Source organism: Lycorma delicatula, chromosome 2, assembly GCF_047948215.1.
Source record: "Lycorma delicatula isolate Av1 chromosome 2, ASM4794821v1, whole genome shotgun sequence".
NCBI lineage: Eukaryota > Metazoa > Arthropoda > Insecta > Hemiptera > Fulgoridae > Lycorma > Lycorma delicatula.
In genome coordinates this window covers 112250867-112275260 of record NC_134456.1, presented here as the reverse complement: position 1 = coordinate 112275260, position 24394 = coordinate 112250867, and the positions used below count along the sequence as shown (strand labels likewise).

At 29.7% G+C, this 24394-nt stretch overlaps 1 protein-coding gene across 1 annotated transcript in view; it reads right to left on the bottom strand.

Annotated features, from left to right (window-relative positions):
* Positions 1-24394, bottom strand: part of kkv (hyaluronan synthase-like protein kkv) — a 195245-nt gene that overhangs the window by 35831 nt on the left and 135020 nt on the right. The window contains exons 3-10 of the mRNA XM_075356090.1: positions 14053-14297; positions 12525-12818; positions 10532-10759; positions 9279-9478; positions 5859-6006; positions 4998-5200; positions 3657-3845; positions 2630-2894 (exon numbers count right to left, since the gene is read on the bottom strand). Of these exons, the coding sequence (XP_075212205.1) occupies positions 2630-2894; positions 3657-3845; positions 4998-5200; positions 5859-6006; positions 9279-9478; positions 10532-10759; positions 12525-12818; positions 14053-14297 (1772 nt within the window). The remainder of the gene's footprint in view (positions 1-2629; positions 2895-3656; positions 3846-4997; positions 5201-5858; positions 6007-9278; positions 9479-10531; positions 10760-12524; positions 12819-14052; positions 14298-24394) is intronic.

The window sequence follows — 24394 nt, the reverse complement described above, 5'->3', positions numbered from 1 at the left end:
TTTCTCCAAATTCAGGGGTACCAAGAATTCACCAATTTGTTGACGAGCTAGAAGAATTGATAAGAAGAAGCTGAAGCCTATTGTTTTAACGGAAGACTTAAACTCCGAATGTCAAGAATTGGGTGGTCGAATTTCCATAGGTTCTGGATACACCATGGCGACCATGTTTGCGGCGGTAGGACTCGTCGCATGCAATAGGGAACGTGTTTCCCCCTTTTCTTTTGGCTGAGGTAATGGCTCGGTCATGGACGTGACGGCTAAGAACGAAAGAATAATGTCGAATATAAGCAACTGGACGATGAGACAAGAAGAAATAGCCGCAGATCACCACGCAATCACGTTTACGGTTGGACACATCCGGCCTGGACTAGTTACAGTTCCACGTTGGAAACTTACAAAGAAAGTGACAAGAGATGTCGTAGACGAGGTCTGTGAAGATGTCGAAATCACGCCAGAAAAATTTTCGGAATAGAATGTGTATGCAGACGTACAGGGTCAAGGGAAGGTCCGGGTAAGTGTAGAGCCTATTGGTGGTCCTCTGTCATAGCCGAAAGGAGAGCTGCTTTTTTTTACATCTGGGAGGAGGCTGCAACGAGATACTAGGAGGAACGGTAGGGTTGACGAGGGACTATACTGTCGTTCCAGGAAGGCATTAACAAATACAATAAAGGACACCAAGGTCAGAGCATGGCACAAACTGCTGGAAGATCTTGAAGTAAATTCCTGAGGGGGTACTTACAAAATGGTCATGGACCGATTTGGACGATCAGCTCCCTTTCTTTCTAGTGAGGTGGCACTGCGAGTTGTAGAGGAACTCTTCCCAGTAGTCGAATCAGAATGGAGAGAAATGACAATTGAACACAACATGAGAGGTTTACGATCAGGGAACTCAAGAGTGCTGTGATGACATTTCACCCCAACAAGAGTACAGAACCAGATTTGGTTTCAGGTAAAATAGTCAAGGAAATGATGGCCAGACACCCCTGGATTGTGTTAGACACCTTTAATCAGGCCCTAGAGGGCTTTCGTTTCCCAGCGTCCTGGAAAGAGGCACGACTGATTCTGGTACCTAAGAAGAGGAATACAGAGATGGAAGGTGTCATGTATCGATCAATCTGTCTGTTAAACACGATCGGTAAACAATTTGAAAGACTGATTGTTGATCTATATTAGCGGAGTTAGAAAACACAAGTTTATTCTCCCCTGACAATACGGTTTTGTGAAGGGGAAGTCCATGGAAGATGTGTTACAATACATAACTAACTGGTCTGCCGACCAGTTGCAAGTGGCACCTGGCGTCAAAGGAGAATTCTGTTCATGGTCTTCCTAGACGTCAGGAACGCTTTCGGCTGTCTCTCCTGGCCTGTAATCAACTAAGCATTAGAAGAAAGGAATATTAGTAATTATCTGAGAGGCATAATAAACTCTTATCTACACCAGAGGAAAATACATGTATGTACTGAAGAGGGTGAAATTCCAGTAGAGATATTCAGGGGAGATTACACAGGGGTCGGTCCTTGAGCCACTCCTGTGGAACTTGGCCTTCGACAAAGTATTGAGACTGTAGTTTGAAGGGGATGCCGAACTGATGGTTGATGCCGATGACCGGGCTCTCCTGGTTACTGGCAAGACGGAACAAGAGTAGAGGATTGTGCAGCAGCAGCAGTCGATAGTATACAAAGGTGGCTTGAAGGGAGAGGACTGATATTAGCACCTAATAAGTCATCGGTGGTTGCCTTAACAGGAGAGGAATCAGAGAAATACAAGTCAGAGTAAGTGACACGATAATCCCCACTTCTAAATGTATTAAATATCTAGGCGTGTGGTTGCAAACATGTTGACTATTTATGGAACACTTGAACAGGGTAACTCAGCGAGCTGAGGCTGTGATTGGTAAGCTGAACGGGCTCATGATCAGACACAGGGGTCCATGTTCTTTGAAAAGGAAACTGCTTTTGTCAGTTGTAATGACAATTATTTTATATGTGGTCCCAGCATGAGCTGAGGCCTTTGATAAGAAGAACCTAAATAAGGTATCTGTTCTGCAGAGGAGAGCTGCAATACAAATTCTATCTGCATATAAGACGGTATCAAAAAACGTAGTAGAAGTCATAGTGGGATACCCCCTGTTGGGCTTAGGAGTCTGATGCTCTGACGAGTTAACTGTAGGATACCTAAAAGTGGAGCTAAAAGACAGATGCTTGATGAATGGCAGGCACAGTGGGAAACATCAGACACTGGAGGGTGGACCAGAAGGATAATTCCCCAAGTCACCATATGGATAAATAGGAGGTATGGTGAGGTGGGATTCCATCTCACACAACTGTTAACTGGACATGGGGAGTTTGGGGCCTACCTCTACATCGTTTTGGTAGACAGATGACTCCAGACTGCCGATACTGTAATGAAATTGACTTGGTAGAGCACTTGATGTACAGATATAATAGATGGGCTGAGATTAGGCACTTATTTGGGATAAATCAATTGCATTCAGAAATTGCACTCCGAAAGCACATAAAGACAAAGAATTACAAGCAGTAGATGTTATAATTTTTATTATTGATGATAATATATATATTAAATATAAAATATGTAAACCCTGAAGTAAAATAAGTAAAATCTTACTTACTTTCAAACTCATAATAATCAGGATCTACAACTCGTAAATATTTCTGAGCAACTCTTCGAGCACACTGATCTTCATCCATCCTTAATATAGACTTTAACATTTCCATCATTTCCTCTTTAGTTTCATGCCACATAGTTGCGCATGCATAGATTCTTGTAATACTATCTGACTTTTTAACTGTTTTAGGAGTTGTACTGCTAGCATCAGTATGAACTGAAATTGTTTCATAATATTCATCTGGATCTTTTTCTCTGTCTGCCAGTTCCTATAACAAATAATATATTTAATACAGAAATAACTTTTTCATAATAATAATCTATTAATGATCTCGAAACCTTTACAAAATTGGTTATTATTACTACAATCTATGTAATAAAGAAATTGTTAAAAACAGTTTACATGGTGTAATGTTATTAATATTTTCATGAAATCATTGTCTTTTTTAGGACTGTAAAATAATTACAAAAAGACAAAGTACTTTGACAAAGATTATTTAATTACTGCTTGATTTATGTTGTGTACTGTGTAGTAGGATACAATTTAAAGATTTATTTGATATTTATGTTATCTACAAAGATAAGCTAAGCTGTTCAATGATTGTTTTAAAGGAAGGCACAGAGATGCAAGGGATTCATGATGAAAATGTTACAAGAAAAAGGTTTTGGAGTGTAGTTCCTTAATCAAATTGGAGCTCAACCAATGAAGATTGAAGACTCTGTTAGCCTCACTCAATAAGTAAAAGAGATTTTGAATAAGCAAAAAAGTTAAGATAATAGTTATTTAAATCCTTGCCGCAGGTTGTCAATGACACATTGATAAAGTGGTAGTACTCAGCATGCGGCTGACTGCAAGTATGTCAGGAAGTTACAGCTTTAAAGAATAAACCTTCATATGCATTGAATGAAATCTTCAAATATATATTTATAATTATTGTCTTTTTTTGAAAATTCAAATAACCAAAAACATATTGATCACTGTCTTACTAAAATTTAATATTACGTGAAATATATATATATATATCTTTTACCTCTGTTTTGACATCCTTTTCATCATCTCTTCTTCGATTTAAACCAAGCGATTGATCAATCAATAATGAGTTATACATAGGCAAAACAAACAATTTTTCTGTTGTGGCTAAACGTTCGCATTTTGGAGTCCATATATGAAGTGTAATCCATGTTTGAGAGAGAAGCCATAATAACCACACCCAAGCATGCTGAAAAAAATTTGTGTTTATATTTATTCCTTAAAAAACAAGTAATTAATTCTGCTAATGTTCAGGTTTAATTGTAACCCATTCAGTTTATTCATGTGTCTGTAAACCTTAATAAAATTGCAAAACTTATAAATACACAATTTTCATGGAAAAACAGCTATGTACATGAACACAAACAACAAACACTGTGACGACAAAAATATATATGAGTATTATGCATATAATAGGACAGAACACTATAACAATGCTGAGTGCTGAGTTGACCTTTAATTACATCCATCATCACGTGGATGCCCTAATTCAGTAACTTCTGAATTACCTTCTACAGATATACAGGCAGCACAACTCTAAGTTTCGATCTTTTATTACAATTTCCTTGTTGGGTACATTTTTGCTATGCTGTACATGCTTGTCATTAATTTTACTGTACATGCTAGGCACAAACATTAATTTTCAATGTATTCTATTACATAATTTTTAAAATATTGTATCTTAAAAATTTTTAATTTGTGTTAAGGTATATTCAGTTTTTGTTTGCAATATGTTATAATTGCTGGCCTATGATGTAATTGCTCACAATAATCATTATTAACGTGTCGAGGAACAATATATTAATCACTCATTTTTGATACTTTTACCAAAAAAATAAGAATTTTCTTGATGTTAGTTTTATTATTGTAAGTACCCAAATTTCTTCCCAAATGATCTGCTGAATGTATAATTTTTTTTAATATTGTTTAGAGACTTTAAGAAATAAATAATAATTATGTGTGCATAATTTGTTTAAATTAGTTAAATAAAATAGTAAACTCAAGAATAATTTACTCTCTCTCTCTCTGGGGATGTGGATGTGTGTGTGCGCGTGTGTGTGTGTGTGTGTGTGTTGTGTGTTGTGTGTGTGTGTGTGTGTGTGTGTGTGTGTGTGTGTGTGTGTGTGTGTGTGTGTGTGTGTGTGTGTGTGTGTGTGTGTGTGTGTGTGTGTGTGTGTGTGTGTGTGTGTGTGTGTGTGTGTGTGTGTGTGTGTGCGCGAGTGAGAGTTTACATACAATACAAATTAAATTACCAACAATATAAATTGAACTTGATATAAGAAAAAAAGAAAGAATTTTTTAATTTAATAATAAATGTAAACAATGAATTTTTACAACTTACTTGTCTTGAAATGAAATCATTTAAGAAGTATATTGGTGGAGATTCAAAGAAAAGATAATCTGGAATAGTATTGTGAAAAAAACATGGATCTTCCTGCCTCAAACCACACATAGCAATCAAGATAGAAATGGTAACAGGAATTGTCAAGTTCACAGGAAATGCATAACTGAAGCCCTGGATGACAATTTTACAAGCAAACTTTCCTAGAAGAAAAAGATACAATTAATAGTCAAATATTACTAAAATTTTACAATTTAAACTATTTTACTAACAAAAAGTTTTTGATACCAGTGCATTACTGCACCAAAGTCACTATTATTACCTTAAAATCATGCTTTATCACATGGCAGATTTTTAACATTTATTTTTCATCAAACAAACATAAATTTAAAATTAATTATATCTAAGTCATCGTTGAAAACATACAGATAAAAAAATATATTAACAATAAAATATTTATGAATACTACCAAGTCTCAAACTCAGCCTGATTTTATTTTCACTGTATTTCAAACACTAATTACTTTATTTTAATTCAAACCAAATACAATTGTTTTTTATGATCAGTTCATAAGTTTTATATTCTTGTAATTGATAAAACAATGCTATCAGCATTTAATCTGCTGAATGAGTGTACAGAATATAAATTTAGCTTTCAATTTAAATTTTATAGTTGTTTCAAATATGAAAAAAAAAATGTTCATATAAGCAAACAAATGATTTTAATTAAAGCGATAGGAATATAAATATATCAGATCCAATTCTTCTACTACATTAATAGAAATTTGTTTTTGAATTAAATAATTATTAAATAAAAAAAGAAACATTTTTACAGATATTAGAAGTCAACATAAAGACTTACCAAAAATGTAGCACAGATAAGCAGCTATAATATGAGTAAACAGTACATAAGTAGCAGTTTTATGTTCAGCATTAATGTCAATTATTTCTCCAGTTGGGACAACATTAGCTAGATCAGGTAAGCTAGTACCACCAAACGTTGGTCTGATCTAAAAAAAAATCATAACCACATGAGCAGAACTCAATAAAAAAATTTTCAAACAACAATAATTCTTACAGAAGACATCATTATTGTGAATGTAAGGGCATACATAATGTAACCATAGAATTGATCATTGGAAGATTGTTTATGGTTTATGCCAGAAGGTAGAGAAAATTATGGAACATTTTTTAAGAAATATGTAATCAATTAAAATAAATTACTTTTTTTTTAATTGTATACTAGAATCATTTAATAATTAAACAGAATAATTAATAATTAAAGAATTATAATTTATTCAGTGACAATGATAACTAATGCTAATTTTCAACATAATACCCAGCTTTATTTAGAAATACATTCCTTCTTTCTGTGAGCTTTTTATTCCAATAGTAAAAAATTATTTATCTAGAAGTATGAAACATTTTTGTACTCCATTCTTGACCTACTCATCGTTGTCAAGCTTGGTACTATCTAAAAACTCTTTGAGAAGACAAAACAAAAAAAGATTTGAAGATGCAAGATCAGGACTGTAAGGTATATAAAAAATCTTGTCATAGCATACTATTCTTCCACAATACATGTTTCAAGAGGAAACAGCATTTTCCACTTTAAAATTAAAAAAAAATTTATAATAATGGACATTTTTTTCAAACAGCCAACATTTCTGTTTCAGGGATGCCATCTTGAGCGTCAAATAGTTTCAGCTTATTCTATTAAAAGCTTTTTCTGCTGTAATCACTTCTTACATCTTTCATTCACAAGTAATATCAGTAATCCAATTACTAAAAGACAATTGAAACATGTGTTTTTAACATCTTAAAAACAACTGTTAAAATAGAGTATGGTAGCAAACAAATGAATTAGTTAGTATATTTTTCTAATGTTCCACTGGAATATCTAATTTTTTATTGTATGATGCTTCTGTTTTTTTTTCGTAGAATTACGAAGACATACGAGGTGTGATCAAAAAATACGGCGAATGAATTTTTATAGCGGCAACTGCCGATGCTACATTCATATGCTCTAATTTGTCCAATAGCGTGATCAACTGAGACAGGCAGGGACAAGTTGTAACACGTTCGAGCTTGCCAGTCAGCTGCCAGAGCCGCTAGAGTGAGGTTGTGTTTATCGTGCCTGTCGCGCAACATGGATTTTGAACAACGCATTACATTAAGTTTTGTTTTAAGTTGCAAAAGAGTGCCAAAGAAGTTTACGAAATGTTAGAATCGGTGTACGGCGATAATGTGGTAACTTTGAAGACTGTGTCCAAGTGGTATGACCGATTTAAAAACGGAAATGAGTCTGTTGAAGACGAGCAGCGTGCGGGACGTCCAGTAACCACAAAAACAGTTGAAAATGTGCAAAAGTGGAAACAATGGTGAATTCAAACAGGCGAATGACTATTCGAGAGCTATCGGAAGACCTTAACATCTCGTACGGATCCGTTCAAAGCATTTTAACTAATGAATTGCAAATGAGACGAGTGAGTGCAAAATTTGTTCCCAGACTTTTGAGTGATGAACAGAAGGAAAATCGTGTGTCAATTTGCAAGGGTCGTCTTCATGCAGATCCGGACTTCATGGCCAACATTGTAACTGGAGATGAAAGTTGGGTCTATGGCTATGACCCTGAGACCAAAATGCAGAGTTCCCAATGGAAAACCAGTTCATCTCCTCGCCCTAAAAAAGCACGTCAGTCAAAATCCAACATCAAGGTCATGCTCGTTGTTTTTTCGATAGTGAGGGCATAGTGCGATCAGAATTCCTTCCAAGGGGAACAACTGTAAACTCTTAATTTTATAAGGATGTACTGCAACGTTTGCGAAACGACGTACGAAGAAAGCGACTAGAAAAATGGACTAATGGCTTCCTTCTTTACCACGACAACGCGCCGTGTCACACCTCGCTTCTCATTTGCGAGTTTTTGGCCGAAAAAAGTGTTCCTGTCTGTCCACATCCGCCATACTCACCGGATTTAGCACCATGCGATTTTTAGCTCTTCCCAAAAATTAAAACTGTGCTTAAAGGAAAACGTTTTGACGCCATTGCTGACATTGAGAGCGCCACGACCGAGCAGCTGAAAGCCCTTCCAGAAATGCCTCCAGTCATGGAGTCAACGTTGCGATAAGTGCATTGCTTGCCAAGGACAGTACTTTGAAGGAGATTAAATCGAATTCCATGTAATCTTATTACTTTTTTTAATAAAAAATTATTCACCGTATTTTTTTATCACACCCCGTATGCCCATAATAGGGTCAAAAAGTGGGTTGGATTTATATTTTATGTAGATGTTTCAATGTTATATACAAGTATGTGCAGTAGATATTTTATAATTTTGAGTTTTTTCATGTGGTATAGAAATTTTTTGTTGTGTAATATAGATCATGCAGCTCACATGTTTTGCTACTAAAAGCTAATATAAGTTTGATGTTTAGAGGTACGTAATGCTCTGTCAATGTCGGTCTGTAATTTTTAAAAGTGTGAGTTTGTTGTTTGCTTTACGTGATACACAAAGTTAAAATTTGTATTTATGTACATAGAATCAAGTATACAATATTTAAAAGCCCTCTGTAGCAACATTTGCCAACCATTTTGTAGATGAGTCACAAATTTACAAATTGTTTAACAACCTTAATATTTTACAGATACACAAAGATCATATACATCAAAGTATTGTGAGATACAAGTATATACAAACACTATATATTCATATATAGAATTTACAGACAATTCAACTCCACATCTAAGAATTTAAGTACTGCATGTACATGTACTTTTTACCACATTCTAAATTTCTGTCTGCCTAACTAAAAATTAGACTAGCAGCTGCTCCCTGGGGAAGAATAGCAATCACTGAAGATGATCACAAGAAAGACTGAAAACATTTTGAAATAAATTACTAAAAATATTTTGTTTGTCATTTGAAAAGTTTATTGTAATAACATAAACTATGGTTGCCTTCTAGTCATCTTTTAAAATGGTCTGCAGATAATTATATTTTTTTCATCAGTTAAAAAAAGCAACTATTAATATTCATTGTTTAATAAGAATTATTCAAAATTATTTTTAAAATAATGTATTTAGTTGTAATAACATTTAGTTACCATAAACGATCTTCACTATTGTGAGCATGCTTACACTTTGATAATTAGCATTAATGTTAAAGGCATTTATAATTAAAACATGTTACTTGTAAATAGTTAATGTACTAATTTAATACTAAAAATTTAATAAAAATATTAAAAGCTGAAAGTCAAAATGTAACACAAATATTCATTACCTCAGTAACGCGAATTTTATGTTCTGCAAAGCCAACTGAAGATGAAGTGAAAAACTTTGTAATACTTTCACCTCTGTAGAAAATAGCTGCTAAAGTCAATAGAAAAAAACAAAGAACCTTCCATATTGAAATGAATATGTATGAAAAATATCTTGTTCTCTTGAGGCGGTCCTTTACTCTCCATAATGGTTTCATAAATACTAAAAAACAAATGAAAGATATAATGAGTAAATATGCAATTTTTCTGTAGCTCTGACTTCATCAGTGTTTTCCTCACAAAAAAAAATTGAATTACTATCAACTTAACAACTCTTTATTTCAGAAATTAATATTCAGTGTCAGCCCAACAATGATTTGGCTACTGTCCTATTAAGAAATAGTATTATTTGAATAAGTTATTAGCATCATTGTCAATGAGCAATTCTTCAAATAAACTAGGGACATTTTAAAAACACTATCGGGTTCCACAGTTTTTGACTGGTACTTTTAACATAATTTTTATTTTGATCTCTTCAAGATCACAGGGTTGGTTTTACACAGTACTCTTTCATCTCTAAAAATAATTAGATCAATTTTTTTTGTAGAGAATAGTGTTTTGATTAAGATAATCTTCCTATGATCCACAATTCATTTAAAATGAAAAACATAATTTTATTTTTCATTAATCTAAAAAAAACATATTTTAATCTAAAGGAATCAAATTCACATTCATTCTAAATCTATCACCAAAAATGAGATATTAATCTATTTCTCATTTTTTTAATAATAAAACATATTTTAATAACAAAGATGTTAATAAATAAATTAATTTAATTTATGATATGGACATTTTCAATGGCTTTATGTAATTTTTTTTTTTAATATTTAGTTAATGAAAAATAATAGATACTGGCAAAAACAAATGATGAAACATGATGGCTCTGTCAAATAGTGTCTAATTTCATGAACTGAAGCATCATATATAAGGGCTCACAATTTTTAAACACAAAAATATTTAAAAAAAAAAAAAATTAAGGGAGTTGGTTATTAATAAAATAAAACAGTAGTGCAATTTACTGGAAGACTGCTTGTAATACTAAGTAGAAAGAATAGTTTCAATTATTATTTTTTTTGAAACGTTTTCTTAATTTTTTTATAGTAAACAGTATTTATAATGTAAAATATTAAATACAATTGTAAAGTAAACTCAGATTTATTGTTAGATGAAATAATATTGTACTATTAAGTTTTATTTAATAAATAAAATAGCTTACCAAACACTGAATGTTTAGAAACATAATTTTCCCACCAGCCACAAGAAATGAAGAATAGTGAGATAGGTATTAGCCATAGGTTTGGTCTTGAATTACCCTCCAGTGCTGGCCACATCACAAATCCTGTAGCTTGGGCTGCTATAGCCACAACATCCACAATTGCCTTCATATAAACCTCTGTCTTTTCTGACCTTGTTGTACATCCTCTTGTATTACGTGAAACTAAACCTAAAAAAATTTATTGAAATAAACAATTAAGTTAAAAATTGTTTATTTTTATAAAAAATTATATCATTTATTTTATTTCAAACTTATTTTTATAATTGAATTTCTAATACTTTTTAATTATTTCTGATCTCGTCATACCAAAACTACGTTTCCACATATAAAATCTGATAATTGAATGCAACCAATCATTTCCAATTTAAATACTTATTTAAATAAATTGGCATTAAAAGAACATAGTAGATGGTAGCAACCAACATCATTACATATTAAAAATAGTTTTAACTTAAATTTGACACTTTTCATTATTATCAATTAATATTTCATCATAAGTATTAATCTACATTTTTGCTTTTTTTAACAATATAAATTTTTTTAGATTGATTTACTTTAATTTAATTTTTTTTTTTTTTTACTAATATGTTTGCATTCTGATTATTAACAATAAAAAATGTGCATTTTAGATAATTTTTTTTTTGTACTGGTTGTTGAGCATGAAGGAATTTTATTTTAATAATAATTTTTATTTTAATAAAGCAATGATAACTAAGTCTAAATTTTCAAAATAAATACATAGACTTCAAGTCAAAATTATTAAAATTTCATAGCCAATTTCACTCAAAATAATAATGAAAGATCAGTAAATGCTTATTTTCAAAACTATAATTTCATTTTTTGTTTTAATCTTGTATTTAATTTCAGTTTATTTGTATCCTTTTTAGCTTAGCATTTGAATTATCCTGACATACTTGGCATCAGGATGTTTTAAACACATGCATTATCTACACTTTTACAAAACTATAGAAGTCCATTTCAGTTGTAGTTTTGGTTAATTTTTTAATTTCAGATTAAGACAGTATTATGAAATACACACACTGCAATAAAATTAATTTATTAATTTTTTTTTTAAATTGGGAAAGTTTAGATTTTTCATATTTATTTATTTGAAAATTGAAGACTGTAATTAATAAACCAAGTAGTCAATTACGTACTTGTGTATATAACTTATTATACAATCATAAGCAATTGTAGCTGTGAAATGTGAGGAGTGACTGTATTGCAAGCATCAAAATTGATTTTAATTTAAGTAACATTGGAATGTAAAGTTAATTTATGTATCAAATAAGTTTCAGAATTTTACACTTTACACTTATTATGATCTCAATATGCTACGTAGCATTTCTGGGATATCTGAACTTTGTCATCTGGATTATAGTCAAATGAGTAAGTTTTTACAGTATAAAACACTGATTTTCAAACTTTTTTGCCCACCACCCACCGCCCAGTGCCCTTAATGAGAATCAAAAATTTTCTATCGCCCCCAAAATTTTTAAACTCACTATCTGATTGCAATTATTGTTTTTAAATGTGGCATATCCTCTTTCTGAGTTGAAATTTATATTTTACTTTACATTAAAATGTAGTAAAATATCAGGAAAACATAATCTCTTCCTTTTTTTTAATCAGCCTTCCTAGACCACTTGAATGCCCCCAATTTTCTGTGGGCCTTCTAACCCCCCCCCCCCCAAATGAAGGCCTTCAGCACCTACAAGGGGGCGTTATCACCCACTTTGAGAACGAATAAATTTTAAAGCATAATAAATTTTAAAGAGAAGCATTTAACAGTATTATTAACCTCTAATAGAATAAGCTTATCTGATTTTTAAACATATTCAGTGAAAAAAAATGAGGCTTTGTGTTTTAATTCTAGTTATAATAAATGATAACTTGTTAAACATGTTAGTATGTATTATTTATGTTTACTTACTTAATAAAGCAGGAACAAAACAAACACAGTTTGTAATCATGGCACCTTTTATTACATCCAATTCAGGAAGAATAACAAAGAATAATAAAGCTAAACCAGTCACATGGAGAGTTTCCATAACTGTTATAAATAAGAAATCACTGAAAGGTGGCCGTTTCCATGATTTAAAGAAACAAATTCTTATAGATCGTATTAATGTACCTATTTCTGGTACCATAAATGCAATTACTATACACCAAGTCCATGCTATTCGTTCCTCTGGAGGTAAATTAACTACAAATTGTTTGTCTCTACCTGTAAAAAAATTAATAAAAACTTAGAAACAGTCATGTAATGTTTCAACAGAAAAAGTTTTTCATTATGACATTTAAAAAAGTAAATAGAGGAGAATAATAGCTGTTATTGAACATCACTGTGCACTTTCTGAAGGTAATAAATAAATTGTAATATTTGTTATTATTCAACATATAATCTTATTTTTTACAATAAAATCATTTCTTGTAATAAATACTTATTTTTTTCTATGAAAAAGAAGGAACTTATCAGGTTTAAAGTAGAAAATGTAACATTGAGTTAGGCTTGGCACAAACCACTACTACAGTGAGAATTGATTTCATACTGTGTAAGAATATCATATCAGTTTGATTGCAGCTGTAATGATTAATTACAGCTGCAATAAGGTGTAAGTAACGTAATTACATTGCTGTAAGTAATGTAATTACTTAATGGATGATGTACAGAAGAAATAACATAAAAATTATGCTTTAATTTAACTGTTCACTTTCTTTGTGATTTGTACAAAAATCAAAGAAATGAAAACTAGGAAGTGAACTGTTATTCTATGTATAATAACTTGTTATTTTAATATTTAAGATTTTTAAATTTCAATTAATTGAGTCAACTAATTATTATGATTATTAAATGATACGGAGGAATTTCTTTTTTTTATTATAATAAAAGAAAAGAAATATTAAAAATAAGTATATTGTTGATTTTCATAAAAGGCAAACACAAAAATTAATTGATCTAAGCAATTTCAAAATGATATTTTATCTGACCCACTTACTTACAACTGAAATTAAACTGAGATCAAATTAATGATGTAAGGCGTAAAAATTGTAAATTTAAATTCAGAATTAAAACCACTTTGTATTTTGCTACCAACTGAGCAACTAAGGGCAACACATTAATATATATTAACTTAATAATTCATATAAATAAAAGCTTTTTGATAATTTTATTCAAGTATTATTTTACGTCTCATAAATTCATATTTCTTTAGATTATTTATCATATTGAAGATAAGAAGATTGCTGCAGTAAGAAAAAAGTTGAAAAAATTGTTGAAAATGATTTTTGTGTTGATATTTTTGAGAATCCACATTCAAATGATGAATTCTTTTCTCATATTATTTTTTTTTTTTGAAATTGTTTTAGTAATTATTAATACAATTAATATAATTGTTGTTAGTATTATTCTTGTTTGAGATTATTATCTTTATTTAAATATATAGTGAAATGTATATTACCTAAATCTTTATTACAATAAGTTACAACTCTATCTGGCCTAAGTTGTGATGTCATGAAGAAGAGAGATCCTTTTGCTAGAACTCCTGCTACAAGTACAATAACAAATGTTACAAGATAAGCAACTACCTTGAGGATCTTGACAGTGAACTCCAAACAAACCTGGCTCTCCATAGACCCACTGTCGCTTTTTGGAGGTAGATCTCTGAAGACATCCCATCCTTTTGTTTCAATTGCTGTTCTTGTGCTGTAACAATTAAAAATTTCAATTTAAGAAAGTAACTGTATAGTATGTAGTGAACAATGAAGTTGAAACTAAATCAGTGGTACCAAATTAAGCTCATTAATTTTGTTATTGCAATTGTATTAAAAAAATAATAATGGATGGATCTGTTAGTAGTTTAATGTGAACTAAATCATCTTTAATTGTTTCATTATAAACAGTATAGGTTGTTGAAAAAGCCAGCCTCTGTGGTGCAAGTGATAGCATCTCAACCTTTCATCCGGAGGTCCCAGGTTCAAATCCTGGTTAGGCATGGAATTTTTCATACATGCTACAAATCATTCGTCTCATCCTCTGAAGCAATACCTAATCTATTGGTCCCAGAGGTTAAACAAAAAAAAAAAAAGTTTGGTGAAAAATACTAACTGTCATATGTAGACAGTTAGTATCTCTAACTTTCATCCTAAAGATTCTGAGTTCAAATTTTCACCAAGAAATAAAATATTTCCCAAAAAGTAAAAGATATTTTCATATTTGTGTCATTATTAACTTTCTCTCTTTATTTTACTTAAAGCAAAAAAAAAAAAAAATCCTGTATTGATTAAAAAACTAATTAAAAAGAATGAAAATTCAAAAATTTAAATTCTCTGCTAAGTGTTAAGAACCAATGATTTGTAAAATAAATTAAAACCACTTAAATTAAAATATTCCTAGTTGACATGTTGGAAAAGTAAGAAACATTAGTTTTTAGTACTATTTTTATTTTATACTTTTGTGATAAGAATGATTACCTCTACCCTTGTTACAAATATTAAAATTTTTTCCACTCAATAACATCTCATTCATGAAAAAATAAGAAATTTGGTTGGATGAAGTAGTAGAAAGTTAGAAAAATTTATGAATTCTGATTTGTAGGAGCAAAATTTTCTGTTATTCACTGAACCAATTATATGCCTGCATATATGCATGCCAAGCGTATTGAAATGCAGGTGATATCTGCCCTACATAAATAAATAAATCTTTATTCTGATCAGTATATAAAAATATATTATATAAATTATGTCAATCTAAGATAAATTATTAATATAAAAACAAATTAGAAGATAAAAAATAGATGTGTTAAAAGTCCATATTAAATCATTTTAATGCCAGCACATGAAATAACATTAAGGTAAATACATTAAATACAAACAATTACTATATAATAATTCACAATTTAGAAGCTGGTATAGAAAATTATTTTGAGTATATATTTATGTACCCTGGATGTAGATAAAGCTAGTTTTTAAAAATTCATCAACAGTATTATTATTATTTAAAGATTTATCAACAGGATATTATTGTTTCCATAAAAGAAAATCTTTTGATTGTATTTTAAATAAATTGGAGGGAAGAATTTTCAAATATGGTAAAGATATACAAATTCTGTGAAGGGGTACACAATAAAATAACTGTTTATTATTACGAGTACTATACTAATGATTAGTTTATAATGTATATTTATAAAAGGTACAAATTCTGGACACTGCACTTCAAGACTTTTGGGAAACTTATATGAATAGTTGTATAGGCTTTATACAGTAACTGATAAATTTACTGGATTTGTCAAACAAATCTTTATACCTATACACAAATACATTCATATCAAATTTTTATTCTTCATCTGTCAAATAATGTAGAGAGTAAATTATTAGACTGAGTTTTAAGTTTTAAAAATGTAAAAATGCAAGTGAAGTTAGATTTTAGGTGGTTTTATATATATATATATATATAATGCATATATGTGCTTCTACATGAATATAAATATATACACTTATTCATTTTTACTGAAAATTTTATTTGACATCCATTAAAGACGATGAAACATCACAGTACCTTAATGTTATTAAATATTAAATGGAACATTAGAATTGATGGGTGAAATATTGTACAGCTCACATAAAAAGGAGATGATAATTATTGAAATTCTTTCAGAAGAAAGATTTTCAATAATTTTAAACAGAACTGATGATTATTTAAAAATTTTAATTATTTTTCATCTTACAATATGATTTTTAATATTTAACTATATTCAATAATGATATTTTTATTCATATAGTAATAAGATAATCTAATAAATACAAATAAATTGAGATGGTTAGAAATTCTTTATAAAAAAATTATTTACCAGAAACCAGCAAAAATATTATTCAAATTGTTTAATAAACATCCATAGTTCTACTAGTATATGTAAATATATTGTAATTATTTTCTTTAGGAGCAAGACATAATCTAACTAATCATTTTTAATTGGTGCAGGATGCGTAAAATTTTAATATATAATTTCATGACAAATATAGACAGGATATTTGTAATTAATCTTAATATCTGTTAAAAAATAACTTGCGTTGGCAATCAATTGTTAAAAATAATTAATTATTTTAGGAACAAAGAAGAGAGTGTAAAACAAGTAATCAGGTGTTTTTATTTACAAGAAATTTTATCTTTATGTGCATTTTATATTGTTATCTATTATTTTCTTTATAATATTTATTACTTAAAGTAATAAATCATTTCTTTTTGCAATATTGTTTTACTCCTAATTTTATCAATATACTTGTAACTAAATTACTAATAAGAAAATAATGTTTTTTATAAGATCGTTATGCAGACACAAATCTGTTATACAGTTATACATCAGAATTTATTATTATGAAAATTATAGTTTTGAATATTATTAACATAGAATATTATACCTATTGTATATCCTTATACAGCACATACAAGGCCTAAAAATACTAACTTTATTTTTTTGCCCTTCATATGCTTACTTTTTCAGAAAGAAGTAAAACACAACAAAAAAATGTAACAAATTTGAAGAAAGTAAAATTACTGTATATGTTCACATTGATGACAGTATATGCTTTATGCCATTACATTCCAATGATTATTTCATAAATTGTTAAAAAAATATCTATTGCTTTATGCTTTTCAGAGAGTGAACTTCTCTAAAGATTTAACAATCTCTATTGAATTAAAGTAGTATGTGACAAATTGTATTGCTTTCACATGACATGGATCAGTAAATTAAAATGCTTCACTGGATTTCAGTGATTTACTAGTTTGAAATATTTCTTATTGTTCTGATTTACCAATTCAAGGTTAGTTCATTTTTTAGATCACACCTTCTTTTAAAATTAAAAAGAATTTTAAAATACAATTATTTTTTTATACATTGATTTATTTATAGGATTAAAGCTTGTTTTTTTTCCTCAAGGCAGGTAGATTGTAAATACATGTATTTCATGTACCATACATGTATTTCATACCATTTTAACTGTTAAAATGGTATGGTAAGCAATATAAACAAAATTAAAACATGGATACTACCTCTCTTTTTTCTGTTTAGCCTCCAGAAGCATCTTAAGGTATTACTTCAGAGGATGCATGAGGATATGTATGGATGTACATATCATGTACAGTGTAGTAGTCTTGTACAGTCTCAGGCCGACCATTCCTGAGATGTGTGGTTAATTGAAATCCAACCACCAAAGAACATTGGTATCTATGGACCTAATATTCAAATCCATATAAAAGTAAACTGCCTTTACTAGGATTTGAACCTTAGAACTCTCGACTTCAAAATCAGCTGATTTGTGATGATGAGTTCACCACTAGACCAACTCGGTGGGTCATGGAGTACTACCATCACGTCATAGTAATTCTGTCTGAGGCTTTTTTGAGGTTGTAAAAAAAATAAACTAGATTCTGAAGGGTTATAAAATAAAGTTGAGCCTCTTAATTCTTCTAAAATCTAAATCCTTTAAGAAGTGCATATGTTTGAATCTGTGGGGTTGCAAGCATAGTTAATTTTTTTATCTGCAAGGTAACATTACAGCTTATAAATCAGACTTTGAGGAAGAAATGCAGAACTCCAAACTGTGGATCTCTTCAGAGATCAGGCTATGTAAAATAATTTAACAAATATATTTACATATATATAACAATTTTTCTTTAAAGGATGGCCTTAATTAAAAATTGTTCTCCTATGAAAATTGTTTCACTAAGAAAAAATTGTTAGGTAAAACTATTCTACTTATTAATAAATCACTAAACTGTTGAAAGCTGTTTATCATTATTTGACAACACTTATTTGAGTATATTTTATTTTTATGGATTTTTAGAATATACTATAAGAAATTATGTAAGTAAATAATTCAATAAAAAAGTTTAAATACCTAGATAAACTATAGAAAGGAATAATCAAGAAAATCTAAGAAACCAAACGAAAAAATGGATTGGCCTATTGTCTAACACGAAAAATATACCACTAAAAATTTATTTCTGTTAATGCAAAATTACGGCACTTAAATTTGGTAATTCCTCCAGAAGTATTGTACAGTATAAAATGTTTGACAATGATTAACATGGGCTTTTTAAAAGAAATCCAAAAGAAAGAAAAAAGATTTTTAAGGAAAATATTTGATCCTGTAAAGGACAACATACACATTTATATATATATATATATATATATATATATATATATATATATATACTAGCAGGTCAGGGCACTCTGACCCATGGACCCCAGTTGTGTTCAATATCCTCATGGTTGTTAAAACAATACTTGCACTGATAAAATCTCTTAACAAAGTCATTTGAAAGGTATTGGTGTAGGCTCTTATATTGTTTAGAAAATCTTTGGATTAGGATGGTCTCATTCAACAGTGCTTCAAGTACCTTTGGTGGTGTTTAAATTGGAGGTAAATAAACCTTTCCTGATAAGTAACATCACAACATGTTTCCGGTTCTCAGAAATGGAAACATTTTGGTTCCCATGTCTAAGCATGACAATATGAACATACTTCTGTTATGGCGCTGATAAGTCCATGATCGGCATACTTAAACTGTACATTATAGTTAAAGCCACTTCTATCCTTATGTGACCACGGTAGCTCTACAATGATATCAATATGAACTCGTGAGAAATTTAACTGCAACTTGCATTACATTAATTAACTGCAATTTACTTCCAAAACTTGAACTGCAATAATTTTGCAGTTCAAGTCTGGGCGTAGCGCTCTTAGTCAGCAGCTAATCGAGAATCCCGCACTTCAGTTGCTTCAAAGGACCGAGATAACCCAACAGGTAGGTCTAGTGGTGAACTCATCATCAAAAATAAACTGATTTCGAAGTCGATTGTTCTAAGTTTCAAATCCTAGAAAAGGCAGTTATTGTTATATGGATTTGAATAATAGATCAGTGGATACTGGTGTTCTTCGGTTGCTGTGTTTCAGTTAACCATACATCTCAGGAATGGTCGACCTGAGAATGTACAAAACTACACTTCATTTACATTCATACATATTCATCCTCTGAAGTATACCTTATGGTGGTTTCGGAGGCTAAACTGAAAAAAGAAGAAGACTGAAATACTCTCATTATTTTAGAAGACTTCGAATGATAAGAAGGGTTACTCCTCTTTCTTGAAAGATTATCTTTTTCAGTTTTGACAATTCAAAATCGACAGCCGAAGTAAACAATGAAAACCTATAAAAGTTTACTAAATCTGCTAATTTAAGCCAATTACAACAATAATAATCATAATAAAATAGTAGAATATTTAAAAGTTTATTGATCTGAACTCAGAGATTCTTTTCTTTTGTAACAGAAATATAATGAAATAAAAGAACTAATTTTTTTTCTCTTTAATGAGTATCTTTAATATCTTAAACCTCATTAGGAATATCGTGATAATTCTAATTAGAGATAATGACTAAGCCTCTAAGGTATAAAGCTGCAAAACTTTGTTAACATCTGTCCATTAATTTTTGCGTGATGCATGCACAGGGATGACCCTAGTTATTTTATGATATGTATAATAAAAATTACGCTTCCACAAAATGTATACCAGAAATTTAAAGAAAAGAGAAATAGTGGATAAGAAAAGACTGGCTTTTATAGGCGATGTTTTAAGAATGAGTGATGATAGAATTTCCAAGAAAATCTTCCTGTTTTATGTAGAAAGAAATACTAAAAACGTACATGGTGATTAAGTTAAAAAAGACTTAAACAAAGCAAGAATAAAAATTCCAGACTCAAAAAATCAGAAATTAGTCAAGAAAAAATTAAAATGAATCTCGAAAAGAAGGATTCCCTATAAAGAAAAAGATAAAAAACAAAGAAAGAATAACAGTAAGAACCTTTTAGACAAAAAGGGCATTGAAAGACTTAAAAAGTATTGGCAGGAAAGAAAATTTAAGGACTTTAAGAAAACTGTTAAAAGTGGTCTATAACTGGCCGAAATAAAAAAATCCATTAGAGCAATTGTAGCAAAAGATGTAAATTATCTAAAAAAAAAAAAAACAACAATAAAACACATCTTTGATTGAATTGATAATAGAAAATATCGATTTCTCATCGTACTAGAATTCCCAACATAAAATGAGAAACGTGGGCACTGCTTTATATTTTCATTCTCTTGACCTCATTCAAACACTAATCATCCTGATATTGCTTTTGACATGTTCATGCACCGGTTTTTATCAGTACCTCAAAATAACAAAAAGAATATAATGTAACAACAATGTTTTTATGGTCATGTGAAGGATAGAATTAGAAAAAATTAATTTCTCTGCCTTCTGAAAAATTATCAGCAGTCTACTCCAGTGAGAAAAAAAATCTGACAACACAGTTGTAGGACTTCCCCGTCACGTGACTAAGACGCGTTGCGGGAAAGTCGTATAACTGTGGATTATTTCTGTTGCACGGCTTACACACACTACTTAATTTATAATTTTATTTAAATTAATATTTTTTCGTTTATTTAATTCAAAGATTCTAATTAAAGCGTGTGCGCATATCGTATTTAATTCGCGCGGGTGTAGCGGTACTAGCAGCGACAGTCGGCACTAACTAATTTAATGTAATTTCACAACTTGCATAGGACAAATTTCGCTTGTACGGTTGGCAGACTGGTGTAGTCGCAAGGCTTAACGCACCAAATACCATGTCATCCAAGCGATCGAGTTCGAGACCCATCCGGACCGAGTTACTCTTTTACACTTTAAATATTATTAATTTGTTTAATTCTACCACTAATTTGTGACGTCACAACATAGCAGACAACTACAACTGCATTTTTGTGGTGGGGGTGCGATTTTGGAAAAAAAAAATTTTTTGCGCATATTGTTATTTTTTAATTGTTAACAAATGTGCCTGAGAAATATATGACCTTAATTATGCAAAATCTCGAGGTACTGAGGGTGACCTTCTCTATAACCTCACCCTCTTGATCTTTTAAGTTGAAAATTTTAACGGCAATAATGCTCCATTTATAGAAGCAATCTAACCAAGTTTGGAAAACATCGGTTCAGTAGTTCTGGAGGTATAAGGTGATTTACAGGTCAACACCGAAGACACACATACGAACATTAACATCCGGAAAATTTCCATCCGGTTTTTTAGGTTACTTAAGTGTCAAAATGTCAAATTCCGGTGAAAATTGCATATTCCCAAATTGGACCGATTACAATAGTTTCCCTTTTAGAGCTGTAACTCTGATATAGCGCTATCCAGACGTGAAAGTAAAAGGATTTGCAGAAATAAATAATTATAGGTTTTCATCTTAGAAACCATGGTGAAAAAAAAATTTTTGTTTCAACAATTATATAACAGTAATAAATAGAAGTAAAGGAAGTATAATAGAACAACAAAGATTTAGGTGTAATGAAAGGGGCTGTCATAGATTTAGCTTGAACCTCTTCAATTAATTTAATAACATCTAATAAATATTTTGAAGATAGGCAGTCAGTTGAAATTTTTTTTTAAAAAAGAAAATTTTAGAACTTATTAGGAATTATTTTAGAAGAATTATCATGTTGTTATTTTTAAAAAAATATTCTCATATTACTGTAGATTAGAAATAATTATATTTTTGTCATTTATTTAAAGGTGTATTGCTGTTTTTAGTAGCATAAATATAATAGGATACCAACTTTGTTTATTATAAATAAAAAACGTGACTACGTCTAGAATAATTCTCACAGTGCTCTAATTCCTTGTTTTCTCAGCCATAGTGGGATTAGGTGAAAGAAGCTCAACGTCAGAGAACGCTCTCTCTTTTCTTACTTCCGGACGTGAAATTCTACTCATTCATTTCCATTTGTCAAGAAAAAAAATATATATATAAAAAAACAAAAAAAACACACCATAACTTCCTTATAAACTTCACAGTTAATTTATTAACATCAGCAGCAGTTAATTTTAAATGACATCACAACATAACTATTATTTGTCAAAGTAATGTTTAAAAATTATAAATATAATGATTGTAAAAATACATTACATAATATTACATAAAGCTAAATATTACGGCGCAAACTATTCTTGTTTTTCTGGTTATTATTTATGTAGCAAAATATGCGCCTAAATGTTTTTCCTACAAAAAAATATATATATTTATACATATACGCTCCAAATTACAGAAAAAGGAAGCAACTTATAGTAAATAACAATTTATTTGAAAAAATATAAATAACAAATTAATCCAATAAAATTGAAGCTCCATTTAGATTTTTGAGTTAAATTTATTCTAAAGTATTTTTACCGATCACCGAATATATAAAATTAAACTTAGTGATTTATTAATTTAGAACATTAAAAATAATAAAGGTTTTATTAAACAAGGATTTTTTACGCACATTTGTCAGGACCTTCCATTGGTATTGATCCCAGGATCTTTTGAAAACAACTCCAGTGGATAACAATTGTTATGTATTTTAGATACAAGACAAAAAGAATATCTTAACATAAACGGTTTGTGAATTTCTTAAGTAAAAAACAATAAAAATTGCAAGTAATAATTTCAGAATAAAAAAATTCTATTTATTTTTGTTTAAAATAATTTATTTTTGATTTTTTGTCTTATTTAAAAAAAAAATTCACATAAACCTGATTTTGCACGAAATTTCTGAAAATGTTTATATTTTGCTTTTCGATTGTGGTAAAGAAATTTAAAAAAAAATAAATAAATAAAATTGTCAGTGATTTCCCAATATAAATTCCTTCAGAAGTAGCTAAATTCTTTAATTTGGTAGTTGTTCACGTCTTTGAAGATAAATGTTAGTTGCGAGTAAATCATATAATAAAATATGTTAAAGGTTCTCTGGATCTAGAGTACCAGATCCTGAATTAGCCTTCATCAAAAAATTGAATTCTTATAATTGCTGTATTTTATCGAATTGCTACAACTTTTGAGTATTATGCTAATTATTAATAGAGAATATTAATTACAAAATTTAGTGATTAAAGGAAAAGCTAACTATTACAAAATTAGGTTTTTATATTATTTTACGTAAGTAGGCCTAATTAATTTTATTTTCATTTCACTTTAAAACCTTACAATGCTTAACTAAGACTATAAACTCATTGTTTATTTCCTTCTTTGTTGATATTAGTTCCAGTTCAAGATTTCCTAAAAGGAAATAATAATTAATTTCTTTTTTACGTTTCTGATTTGTGCAAGATCACAAAGAGAAGAAGAAAAAACCTAGAAGTACTAATGAGTAGTATTTTTATAACTGAGTTAAGATAAATAGAATGAGAAACTGTACAAAAAAGAGAAAAGCAGAAAATGCCGTAATTACAACGAAAAAAAATTCTTTCTTATAGAATAAAAAAAAGATTCTTCGTGTTACCATCATTTCTGATAAATATTTGTCATATGAACGTATATGTCAATAAATGAAATTGTACTGTAATCTCGATACAAAATATTACTTAATTTTATCTAACAAAATTCCTCAAATATAAGTTAGAGTTTTAGTTATATATTTACAAGAACGTGTATGCGTTAACATAAAGTTATTAGCATGAAGACTGCGTTTAACTTCAAAATATTTTAATGAATTATTATTTAAATTTTAAATATCAGTGCAAGATGTTGCTTGTTACCTCTGTAGTATGCTTCATCATATAATGATAAATGAAAGGAAAATTGAACATTACAGAATTAATATATTTTTCCAAACAGTTTTAATAATAATTAATTATTCATCAGAGGATCTTAGTCAAGGAAAGTAGGACACGTAACAGAAATAAGATTAAAACTTCACTTATATCTTTCTTCAATATTAGATAAT